A 12735-nucleotide genomic window follows, 5' to 3' on the forward strand; every position below is an offset into this window, starting at 1 on the left:
ACATCCTTTCGCCTCTTTAATAACATCAGAGACAGTATAATTCTGTGAGGGGACAGAGGAATATATAATTTATGGTCCTTTTCCTGAGCCAATGTGAGCTCCGTGCATGTAGCATCTTGCACGCTCCAGGGGTAAAAAGTGATCTGTTGTCTCAGCAAGCGTGTTATGGGAGCAAAATACATACTGAGTCCATCCAACCATCGGAGCCTCCTTGGATGCGTGTCCGGCATACTCGGGACGAGTCGCCTTTCTTTGATGAATAGACTTTTCACAAGGAAAACCAGCTCAGCTGGGTTAGTTCATGAGACACAGTGATCCTGGCCACCGTCACAGGAACTTGCCGTTGCCTAAGCTAGAAACCTGAACACCATCCTCAACTCGCCTGGATACTCTGTGTCTCACATCAGCTCAGCCGCACCTCATCTCTCTGCTTGGCCTCTTTCCCTTGGTCCCCACCACCACCACCCTGCACATTCTCACCAGGGCAGAGGCAACAACCTAGGAATGGTTGCCTCCTTCCTGCCCCATCCTGTCCTCTCTCCACTCTGACTCAGGCCCAGAGGGTAGAGGTCATCCTCCTCCGCATGTCCCCTGTCCAGTCTCACACCCACGTATCCATGTCCCCCCACTCCCCCAAAACCAACAGTCCCACATTCCCTGGTGTGTTATAGCCCCATCCAAGGTTTCATAAATCTGGATTCTGTAGACAGAACACAAATAGACACGAGTGTCCTACAGTAGAGTGTGTACCCTGTGTGTGGGTGTTTCTAGGAGAGGGTCCTCGACTCTCAAAAAATTCTTAAAGAGGACCTAAGGACCGCCAGGTTTCAAAACTTTGGTGTTTGAATGTGTTCCTCCCCTTTCATGTCATCTCTCCCCTTTCATGTCATCTCTCCACCTGGTGAGCTGCTCTTGAGGACTCCGCTCAAATGTCACCTGCTTTCTTGCTTGACGTCCCCTTCTCAACATCCCCACGGTTCTGCTTACCAAGCACTTTCCTGCCTGGGATTTCACTACTCGTGTACATACCTGTTCCCCTACTGGACCATGAGCCCCTGGGGCTGAGAGCTGTCCCTCTCTGCCCCACCTCCAGCGCAGTGTCTGGCATGTGGTCAGCTGTTAGTCTACACTGGTGGAAGAAGGGAAGAGACCACATTCTCCGTGGAGAGTCCCCACTCCGTCGGGCAATGGGACAGCTCCTGCCTCGCTCCCCCTCATGGGCTGGCCCACGTGGATTTTCTCCCTCTCACATGTTTGCAGACGTTTAAGAGGTTGAAGGCCCAGCCGTCCGGTATTTACATGGAGAGATCAGACTTCCATTTGACGTGTAATGATTTTTAATTATCTCTTGACAAATTTTGAGCTCTTTTTCTTTTCTTTCTCCCATTCCCTTTCAGATTGATGCACTGAGTAAAAGAAGCAAAGAAGCTGAGGCAGCCTTCTTGAATGTCTACAAGAGATTGATTGATGTTCCAGGTAAGCCCAGTGCTTGTAACCCACCTGCAGGTGTTGTGTCTGGTGAGTGGGTGGGCTTCTGGCTGATTCTTCTCAGCCTCCCTAAGGCAACTTCCCCAGGAAACTGGGGAGTTCTGAGACTATGAATTTTCCAAAACCCAGACTTGGGATGAGTATAGAAATCAGATGCACATTTGCTGAAGTAATTGAGTAACCTCCAGTTGATGCCTTTGGAAATGAAGAAACTCAGACCTGTGGAGCTACGTTCAGCTTTGGTTTTAAATGCTGCATGTTCCTCAGAGAAGAAATAGAACCCGTGTATGTGCCACACAGGCGTCCTGGATGTTCGTGGTTCTGCACTGACCAGTTCCACATTCAGGAATGGCCCTGGTAAAGCACCTGGAATGCCTCCCTCCCCTCCCAGGTCATCCAGGGATTCACTGGCCTCTGGCCAAGTCTTTCACTTAATATCCAAGGACAAGTGTTAGCCCACTTAACTACAGTGCACTATATGGGTTGTTTTTTCTTTTGAAGGAACTAAAGAGATAAAATTTTAATAATGTTTGCTATGCATTCAGAGGGATAATGGCTTCCCACTCCTGATTTTAGAAAAGTGAGGTGGAATTTAGAGCACCCACTGGTCCCATTGATCCTCTGTTCTCAGGTGATCCACTCACTTAATCTGTGGGGAGATGATGGACATGATCACACAGATCCTTATTCAGCCCTGAAAAGACTCAGATCAGAAAATTAGCCTCTTGAATGTCATCCTCTGCTGACCAAGGAAACCAAATTATCACCACCTTCCCCTTCCCACCCAGTAGAGCTTCACATTTGCCCTCATTAGGAATCCTCTCTGCATCACCAACATTACTAGAACTGCTTTAACAAATCAAAGCAGGAACAAGTCTCCTTTGTATCTGTATTGTATTCTAATTCAGGTCCACTGAGGGCTTTGCTGTCCCCTTTGGGAGCCTGGGTTAACAGAGGCCACTCCAAGCTAGGGGCAGCAGAAAGCACTTTAGACACTTCAGACGGAGTAAGGCAATTCAGATTCTTTTGCCAGGGCCTTGTTGTGAGGTCTCGGTCACATCTTTTTCCCTCTCTGAACCTCAGTTTTCACATCTCAAAAATGGAATAAGGTAGGGGAACAGCCTAGTGATGGAGAGAGGTTGTTTTTGTTCTAAGCTTTTGCTGTCTTTGGAGCTCATCCAGCCCTTGGTTCCAAATTTTAGCCTTTTGATTTTCTGCAGGCATTTGTATCCACCTAGGGGTTTCCTGAACACTGTGACCGAGGCTCATGTGGAGGCTCCTTTACGGTAAATGGAGCAGCCAGTGCTCTCTTTTCCAGGCATCAGCAGCTTGGTGGACCCACTTGTATTTTCTCACACACATGCTAGTTTTATGTTGGTGACTTAGTTAAAAGGGGGCTGGCTTATTTTGCCTTTGCCAGAGACCCAGAGTGCCTGCAGCTACTGTTTTCTAAATAACCTACACTCTTTTTAAAAGTCCAACTTGTCCCTGGGTTCTCCCTTAGTGAGGTTTCTCCACTGGGGAGCTAGTTGAACAAGTCCTTGGGTTTCTCTTTCTGCAGTTATTTTCCATCTTAACTTAAAAAAGAGACCACTTTTCTCCTCAACACTCCTCTTTGCCTGAGCGGTCCTTATTCATATACATATATAATTTTTATGGAACTTTGATCATAACATGAATATATAGTTATATTCTGCTTTTTTAACTTAATGTTATCCCATCAGCATTTTCCTTATATTGGTGATATTCTCAGTAATTATCATTTTTGGCTGACAGCTTTAATTTCAGGTGGTGGAAACAAATAGTGTTTGATGTTTTCTATAATAATAAGAGTTCAAGTACATTTGAATGCCACGTAGATCACTTTTACCCACCTCCCAGGTATTTTTCTTACAAATGCTGTGGTCTGACACATTTAACAACTACTTGAAAAGCAGGATTGGAGCTTGGAGCCCTCAACCTGTGTTTTGAAGTCCGCTTATCGCTCTGATGAAGTAATTGTGTGGCTGAGGCTTACAGGAAGGGCCCAGTCAACAGCAGTGCATTTACTGACGGTCAGTCACACAGCTGGGGAGAGTGAGGGGGCCTTAGCTGTCTGTGTGCTCCAGGCTTCAGTCCAGCCAAATCCAGAAACGCAGGTGGGGTGTCTTAAGTTCTGGTTTCAAGAAACAATAGCTTATGATATCGCGGGAAAACAGGAGAAGCTCTTGGAAATAATGAGACAGGTATTTTGGCCACGTGGCCCAGCTCCAGGAGCCCGGGAAGAGGCAACAGCCACACACCTCCCCCAGCACACTTCTGGACATTTTATTTATCTGTGTGTATTCTTGTTCCTTATCTGCTGGTCCTTCTAGGATGAAAGCTTCCTGAGGACCCCTTTGATTTTTCACTCTGTGCCCTGCGCCTGGAGCAGGGCCTGGCATAGCACAGGTGTGACGTGTGACATGAGTCTGTTGACCCAGAGCCATTCTGGGTCCCTGGCAACAGAATTCACCAGGGGTCAAGGTGGTGGCTCTTGACGCTTTCTGGTGGCTCTTGAAGCTTTGTCTTAGTTCAGCTGCATATCCTTCCGGACGTCCCCGCCGGGCTGACTGAGGGGCCTCTGAAACCTCCCGGTGTGTCCAGAGGAAATAGTCTCCTGCTCTTGGCGCGCAGCACCAGCTGCCACCCCCCTCCTCGCACCAGAGCACTGGCTCACCACGCCCTGGCCACTCTGCCCCCAGAAGGTCCTCGATCCCACCCACTTCTCTCCATCCCAGTCTCCGTCCTCCACTCTTCAGTTCAGGCCACCTTTCCCACATCCACGGTGTGGTGACACCAGGCTTCCTGCCAGCAGGAACGGCTTCTTCTCCTCACCTCTGGCAGGCCCAGCCCTGTCTCAGCTGACCTCTTCCTACTTCTCCAGATTGACTTGTTGAGACGCTGCTTCCTGACCCCCCGGGTCGGGCCTAGGTGTGCCCTTCACACACACTAGCACACACCCCGCACCCCTCCCCACACCCTGTGTTTGTTTTCCTCTGTTGTAAGCACTCGCTGCTCAGCTCCTTTCCTTCCTGGCTGGGCATAGACTGGGGCAGGGTGGTCTGGTCCCTGATTATGTGCCTGGTGTCTACCCCAGAGCCTGTCACATAACAGAAACTCTGTAAATATTTGTCAGATGAATGACTAAACTAATGGATCAAAGTATTTCTTCAGGGTGCTTCCTGAGGTTTGTTGGTATCGTGCTGTAATTGTTCACATTGAACCCTGTCCTGATGTTGACACTGCTGTTGAGAGAGAGCCCTCTGGAGCATCTACCCACCTAAATTGCAAGAGAACAGAATGTATCTTTTCTGGAGATGGAGCAGTTTAGTAGCTCTCTGAACTCTCCTTTTGCTTTGCTGTCACTCTGTAAAGATTTGCCTGCCTGCAGAGACATTTATATGAGGCTTAGCATTCGGGGTTCATCAAACCAGCACGTGTGCTTCAGAAGCCTTGGGTTTTTGTGGCTGGCACTGAAGTCGAGAATCTGTGTTGGGTTGGGTAGCTGTGTGGCCGGTGTCCCAAACTTTACATACCCAGCCCCGAGCATGGAACAGGGGACCCCCTCTGCCCCAGCCCTTTCCCTCCCCCAGTGGTGCGCCTCCATTGTTTAAAGCAAAAGAAGCATTGGGGTCACCCATCCCCTCCCTCTTCTTGTCTTCTACATCTAAAAATCCCAAGTAGTGTTATTTCTTCTTCCAAAAAGCTCCTTCAGATTAAAGACACTGAGTAAACATTTAAACACGTAATTGTCATGATGCATCCTCTGAACAGTGGCCATAGTTAAGACCCCGTGTTTACCTCCTTTCTCACTTGTCACCAGATCGCCCCTCATTCCATTGTCAGTTTTGAGGGTATTTTAAGATGCTTTTTATCAGAAATATCCTGCTACTTCAGCCAAAGCATGCTCCTTCCCCACCGCTGTGACCCTCAGCTCTGTGGGACTACCTGGTCAGCACCAGAGACACTGTCCCCTCTCTGTGTCTCAGGAACCATGCTGAGTGCTGGGGATGGAGCAGGGAGCAGATCCAGCAAGAGCTTCCTATTCTTGTGGACTTGAGAGTTTGGTGGGAATGTGGGCATCCAAAAGTCATCACACAGGGAATTCCCTGGCAGTCCAGTGGTTAAGCCTCGTGCCTCCAGCGCAGGGGGCACAGGTCTGTCCCTGGTCCAGGAACTAAGATCCCACATGCTGCAAGGCGTGGCCAAAAAAAAAAAAAGTAATCACAGATAACTATTGAATTTTAGGTGTGATAAGTGCTTCAAAGGCGCAACCCACAGGGCACGAGAGTGTAGGTGGGGAAGGACAGGGCAGGGTCGGAGGCAGCTGTGAGCCCAGGGAGTAGAAGGAAGAGAGGGCAGTGACAAGAGTGGCCACATGACACATCCACACCAGGACACCATCCTCTGTAGTGAAGGGGCCCTGTACCTAGTCTTTCTGGGTCAGAGGAATGCACTGACTCAGCAGGGAGGGGCCAAGTAGAGTATGCAAAGGATTCTGGACTTTATCTAACAAACCATGAATGGATTTTAAGCTGGGAAATGACATCAGATTTGCATAATAAAAAAGTCACCCTGACTACAGTTTGGAAATAGATCAGAAAAGGGTCCAAGGTGATGTGGGGAGGGAGAGATGAGGTCGCCTGGTTTTGGCTGGTGGGGGTGAAGTTGGAGAGGAGCAGGTGCTTGAGGAAGGTGGCTCTAGCCCAGGACCCAGTTAACGCAGTGTTACTTCCTCCATCTCTGGTAACCATATTGTTTACATAGTTCCATCTGGTTTACAAAATTAAAAGGAAGACCAACAAAAAGTTTGCCAAATCAGCCTCCTGTCCCTAATTCGATTATCATCCCTCATTGTTATTCTGGTTGAAAGTGGTCTCTGCCTTTATTGTCAACATCATGGCAGTAGGAAAGTAGTTCTACAGTTAGATTCATAAAGTCACAATTTTACATCATTAACTAGATGGCTTCATTTGTGATTCTTATCACAGATATTATATCATAATTTATATGATCAACATAGGGATAACTTACACTTGCAAATATTTACATTTTTTATTTTAATAACCTCTGATTGAGATTTATATTACTTAATTTGCTAATGGCTACTCACATGAGGAAAAGCATCGTAGGCATCTTCGAACAGCGTGACTTGGTAAGGACACCTGGGCAAGGCCCCCCAGACAGGAGTCCTCTGCGACAGACTCCTTAACCGGGAAGCCAGCGTCCTTCTGCGTTGGAATCTGTATTTGTGGGTGAGAGCAGGGGTCAGTGACTCTCAACCACAGTAACAACGGCTGTGCAAGAAAAAGTTCCCGGTGTGCTGTTCAGAAGTCATACTCACACAGTCCCTTGGCCAGCACTTCCTGGCAGCTGCATACCAGGCCCAGTACCACACACCCAAGATGCAAATGCAGCTGAGACACAGCCCCTGCCCTCCCTCAGGTGGCTCCTACTTGGGTGGTGGGAGACTGTACAGCACCCTTGAGAGAATATCCCATAATTAAACAGGTGAAATAGGCAGCCTTCTTCCCTTACTGTAATGGAAGGAGAAGTAAATGTCTCTGCTCTAAAAGTGTGACCCTCTCAGATAGCTGGGAAAATTCTGGAATGACCTCTCCTTAAAGGCCCTTGCATAACTGGAATTTTACTGTGTTCTGAGCAGAATTACCATGGCATGCATAATCTGCTGAGAATTAACCTTGCGTGGGTGACTTGCTCTTGCTTCTTGATACTTTCAGATTTTTTACAATGAACATGTCTTTATCTCTACAATAAGGAGGCGTGGGGAAGCATAAATTTGTAAAATATTCAACTTGCAATCTCAGTTTCTGAATAGCCTTTAGTGATGGATTCCAGGTAAGACTGTAAACAGTAGTCGGTGGAGTATTTGTCCACACTTAATAATTGGTATAAAACACAACTGTGCCTTTCCAATCCCAGAAACATCTCAGCAAAGGTAATTTTTTTTTAGAAGTTCCTGGAAAGGAGACAAGGTTGGTAAGCTGGCCTTGGTGCTGCAGAGCTTCTGTGCTCTGGCTGCCGAGTGAGTCCGTTGGAAGAGCCTCTGCTGGTTCTCACTACCTCCTGGCCTCTCTACTTACCCCCCTGCCCCCAGCAGCGATTGATCTTTCACTCCTTGCTAAGATGTGGTTTAGGTCCTACAGACACAAACCTTTCAAACACAAAGGCAGCGCCCAGAAGGGTTGATTTTAAGATTTAAATCTTAGGGAGCACATGACCAGTGTTATAAAATATTCATGGACTCGTGAAACTCCGCTGGCGCTCAGTGTTTCCTGCCTGGCTCCGCTCATTTCATTTCCCTTGGGTAACTGGCCTGCAGTCGGAAGAAGGTGTTAGTTTTCAGAAGTCTTGAAAGAGAACCAGCAGAACCCATTTTGTAAGCTGCTCTGTTTTCAGCACCCACACTCAAGGGTGCTGCTGCGGGACAGTGGGAAGTTTCAATCCACGTTTAGGAAAAGCCTTCTCTGCTGGAGAATAAATATCCCCACTGGCCTTGCATCTGAGCATCCAGAAGTAAAGAGGGCCGTCATCAGTTATGAGAGCTGCTTTTTCTTTTCTTTTTTTCTTTTTTTTGGCACATGGCATATGGGATCTCAGTTTGCCGACCAGGGATTGAACCTGCACCCCCTGCATTGGAAGCATGGAGTCTTAACCACTGGACCACCAGGGAAGTCCCGAGAGCTGCTTTTTAATGTTTCTCCATAAGGATAAAATAGCGAGCTGGTCCTTTGTGCCCGTCAAGCTGCTTTAAGTGAGGACACACTATCAGTTAAAACCAGAAAACACTGTTCTTTCCATTCTGTTTCCTCCTTCCCTGTCTGTCCCCCAATCAAGGATGTGTAATAAGACTCCTGGCAAAAAGTGACAAAATCTTATGATTTAGTTAGAAATCCCCCTTGCTTCTTATACCAAGCTTTTCACCAACACACATCTTGGTGGCATTTTTGAAGGCCGTGCGATGTGGCCTCATCAGCCTGCTCCTGTGAGGCTGCTCCAGTCCGTGTCTTCTAGTCTCCCAGTGTTGGCAGCTGCCCGTGCCCAGGCCCCTCTAGAGAGAACTCTAACCTTGCAGCCCGATGGCAGGAGCCCCTTTGCACTTTTCAGTTTACCTTCCTGAAACATCTTCATTCACATATGAGATCAACCACCAGCACCAAAACAGGACAGGAGAAGGATGGGGGCCACAGCCGTGGGGTGAAGCTGTGGGGTGCAGGTGTCCCCTTGTCCCCCCACTGGGCTGCAGGACCGGACCTGGTCCACAGCAGCCTCAGGGGACAAGGGGACAAGGGACGGTCACACTCTGACCAGTGCTGAGGTGACTGCAACCCAGACCAGGCAGCAGCTTCTCCACGCTTGACCAGCTTGAAACAAACTTCGGGCCCAAGGAGCCAAACATTTGCAGACTGAGGGAGCAGCTCCACACGTGTTAAAGAAAGGCCAGCCTGTCAAGATGGGCGTCTGAGTTGCTTGCTGCCCCACCTTCAGGGCTCCCCCTCTGGACTCCTGTTCCTGTCCCCCGACCCAGCGCAAGAACTCGCTGGAGGTGAATCTGTGACTTGGCTTGTGGTGGGGGCGGGGGGTGGGGGCGGCGTCTTCCCCCCTCTGCTGTGACTGGGGTGGTCCTGGCACACGCGCTAGACAGCTTCTCATCAGTTGCTCATCAGCATGCTAATTGCTGTATGACTAATTATGCCCTGAATTCCAGTTGATTTTCTTAATGAGACAGCTGGGTTAATTATGTAATCGTATGATTACATTAGCCTAGAGTGCCCTGGCGGAGGGGAGCGTCTGCCACGCTCTGATGTCATTGCGGGGATGGCGCTCACTGGCCACATCCACGCTCTGGCGGGTGGCGGGGGCTGGGGTCCAGGGAGGTCGGTCTTTGTGGTCTTCACAGCAGAAGCAGCCACCACCCCCTGCCCTCCATGCAGTTCAGTAGCGCCTCTTCCTCCTCCCAGGACATCAGGCCCCAGGACTGTTGGTGTGATGGTGATCCGGGGCGTCCACACCAAAGTCCCTGCAGGACCACGCTGCCTTGTTCTACAAACAGCCCAGACTGGCCTCGCTCTTATTGTCACCATCCCCCTTACAGGTGCTGTTTCACACCTTCTTTCCACCCTGATCCTTACATACCTTGTGTTTCACTGAGAAGATACATGTGCTCAGAGGAGGGTGACATCTCTCTCCACTGGCCAGCTCTCTCCTCTGAGAGTCCACTGTGCCCATGGAACCCACCTCCCACCTGGTTACGCCCCTCCCCAGACTCTCCCTGGATGCCTCTGATGTCTGTTAGACTCTCAAACTTCACGTGACCACAAGAGAGCCGCTGATCCTCCCAGCCTCCCCTCCTCCCCACTCCGGAAGGTAACCGGCATCACTATTCATGCAGTTGCTTTGGCCTTAAAGGCAGGACTCAGCCTGCACTCCTTTCCCTCCCTCACACCTTAAAGCAGATCTGTAGTAAGTCCTGCAGCCCCAGCCTCCAGAAGGCACACCGAATTCGACCACTCATCCTGTCAGCCGCCCCAATCCAAGCCCCCTGTTACCTCTCGCCTCCTTGACTCTACCTCCTCTGCCCTTTGCACACAGCCCATGGGTCTGAGTTGTCTTTCAGGTACTTTTGTTTATGTTCCCCAACAGTAAAAAGTTTCGAATTTGTACCCCCCAATATATACTATTTATTTATTTAAATGATGTGCTTGGGTAACTACAGTAGTTTGTGAAATACATTGCAAATCATATACTAAAAACAGAATTAAAAGGATGTGACGAAGACGGAAAAGGACTTAAAATTTACATTTTATTAGCAGCACAAAAAAGTTTTGCTCTCACTAAAAACTAGTTTAAAATCAGCCTCACTGAGGCATAATTTATATACAATAAAACACATCTCTTTTGTGTACAATTTGATATAATGGCCAACCACACAATCGAGATATAGAACATTCATAACCCCTCGAAAGTTCCCTTATGATCCCAAATGCCAGCAACCTCTGACCTGCTTTCTGTCGATCTAAATTAGGTTTGTTGTTTCTGGAGTTTCACATAAATGGGGTCCTAGGATAGATTCTTTGATGCGTCTGGCATCCTTTACTCAGTGTGCGTGTTGCGAATTATTCATCCACGTTCATTGGGGAGTGGTGCTCCGCTGTGTGGATGTATAACGATTTGCCTACCCATCCACCTGTGGATGAACACTTAGATTGTTTCCAGTTTGTGGCTATCGTGAGTAAACCTGCTATAAGCATTCATAGACAGTTGTGTGTGGAGATTTGTTTTCATTCCTCTTAGATAAACACCTAGGACTAGAATTGCTGGGGCGTGGGGTGGGTGCGTGTTTAGCTTGATAAGAAACCGCCAGTTTTTCCAAGTAGTTGTGTCATTTTACCCCCATCCCCAAATATGCGGGGGGGCTCCAGTTGCTCTGTGTCCTCTCCACAATTTGGTGTTGTCAGTGTTTTATTTTATTTATTTTTTATTATTATTATTTTTTTGAGGTACACCAAGTTCAATCATCTGTATTTATACACATATTCCCGTATGTCAGTGTTTTAGATATTAGACATCCTAGTGAGTGTAGCGTGTATTTCATTGTGATTTTAATTTGCATTTTTCTTGATGACTGATGATGCTAATTTTTTATTCATATGCTTTTGGACCTTCATAGATCTGCACTTATAAGGTGTCTCTTTAAATCTTCTGCCCATTTTTTTTAATGGGTTGTTTGACTTACTATTGAATTGTAGCCCTTCTGTAGTCTACATCCAAGTTCTTTGTCAAATATATGGACTGCAAATATTTTCCCCCAGTTTCTTGTCAAGTGAAGAGCGGAAGTTTTTATTTTAATAAAGTCCAATTTATTTTTTTCTTCTATTCGTTCTTGCTGTTTATATTCTAAGAAATCATTGCTTAGTCCAAGGTCATAATTTTTTTTCTCTTTTATGTGTGTGTGTGTGTGGTGTGTGGTGTGGTGTGTGTGGTGTGGTATGTGTGTGGTGTGTGGTGTGGTGTGGTGTGTATGTGTGTGGTGTGGTGTGGGGTGTGTGTGTGCGTGTGTGTGTGTGAAGCTGTATAAACTGTATTAGGCCTATGATACACTTTGAGTTAATTTTTGTGTATGATATGGGTTGAGTTTCATTGAAAATTAATGGATGGTGTATGTGTGAGTCTTTTTCTGGACCCTCTATTTTATTTCATTGATCTGTATGTCTAATCTTATGTTAATATCATACTATTTTGATTCTTGGAGCTTCATAATCAGTCTTTTTTAATATAAATTTATTTATTTATTTATTTATTGGCTGCATTAGTCTTCATTGCTGCGAGTGGGCTTTCTCTAGTTGTTGCGAGCAGGGGCTACTCTTCCTTGCAGTGCACAGGCTTCTCATTGCAGTGGCTTCTCTTGTTGCGGAACACAGGCTCTAGAGTGCAGGCTCAGTAGTTGTGACACTTCGTTGCTCTGTGGAATGTGGGATCTTCTCAGACCAGGGATTGAACCCGTGTCCCCTGCCTTGGCAGGTGGATTCTTAACCACTGCGCCACCAGGGGAGTCCCTATAATCAGTCTTGAAATCAGGTAACATAAGTCCTATTTCTTTGGTCTTCTTTTCCACAGTTGTTTTGGCTAATTGAGTGTCTATGTAAATTTTAGACTTGGCTTGTCGGTTTTTACAAACAAGCCTGCCAGGATTTTGATCTGGATTCCACTTTATCTATAGATCAACTTGAGGAAAATTGACAACACTATTGAGTCTTCCAGTTCAAACATTGTATGTTTCTTTATGCCTTCTTTAATTTCCCTCAGGAGTATTTTATAGTTTTCCCCATACAAGCCTGGCACGTATTGTGTTCAGTTTATCCCTAAGTAGGTCATGTTTTTGGATGCTGTAGTAAGTGGTATTTTTTTGTAATTTTCTTTTCCAATTCTTTGTTGCTTTTATATATATGTGACTAATTTTTATATACTAATATTATATTTGTGACCTTTTAGAACTTACTTGTTAGTTCTGGAAGTTTTTTTGGAGATTCTCTAGACTGTTCTATCTTGAATGTTCCTTGGGCCCTTGAAGAGATTTATGTTCTTTACATTTGTTGGATGGAATATTCTGTAAATATCAGGTCAAAAATTGGTTGATAGTGTTATTCGAGTGTTTTATGTCCATATTGATTTCCAGTCTGTAATATCACGTATTTCTTTTTTCTT

At 46.7% G+C, this 12735-nt stretch overlaps 1 protein-coding gene across 8 annotated transcripts in view; it reads left to right on the plus strand.

Moving 5' to 3' along the window:
- CUX1 (cut like homeobox 1) overlaps positions 1-12735 on the plus strand; it is a 354634-nt gene that overhangs the window by 193416 nt on the left and 148483 nt on the right. For all 8 annotated transcript variants that reach the window (XM_057748078.1, XM_057748079.1, XM_057748081.1 and 5 more), the window contains one exon: positions 1398-1476. In XM_057748078.1, the coding sequence (XP_057604061.1) occupies positions 1398-1476 (79 nt within the window). The remainder of the gene's footprint in view (positions 1-1397; positions 1477-12735) is intronic.

The sequence above is a fragment of the Hippopotamus amphibius genome, chromosome 9 (assembly GCF_030028045.1).
Source record: "Hippopotamus amphibius kiboko isolate mHipAmp2 chromosome 9, mHipAmp2.hap2, whole genome shotgun sequence".
Taxonomy (NCBI): domain Eukaryota; kingdom Metazoa; phylum Chordata; class Mammalia; order Artiodactyla; family Hippopotamidae; genus Hippopotamus; species Hippopotamus amphibius.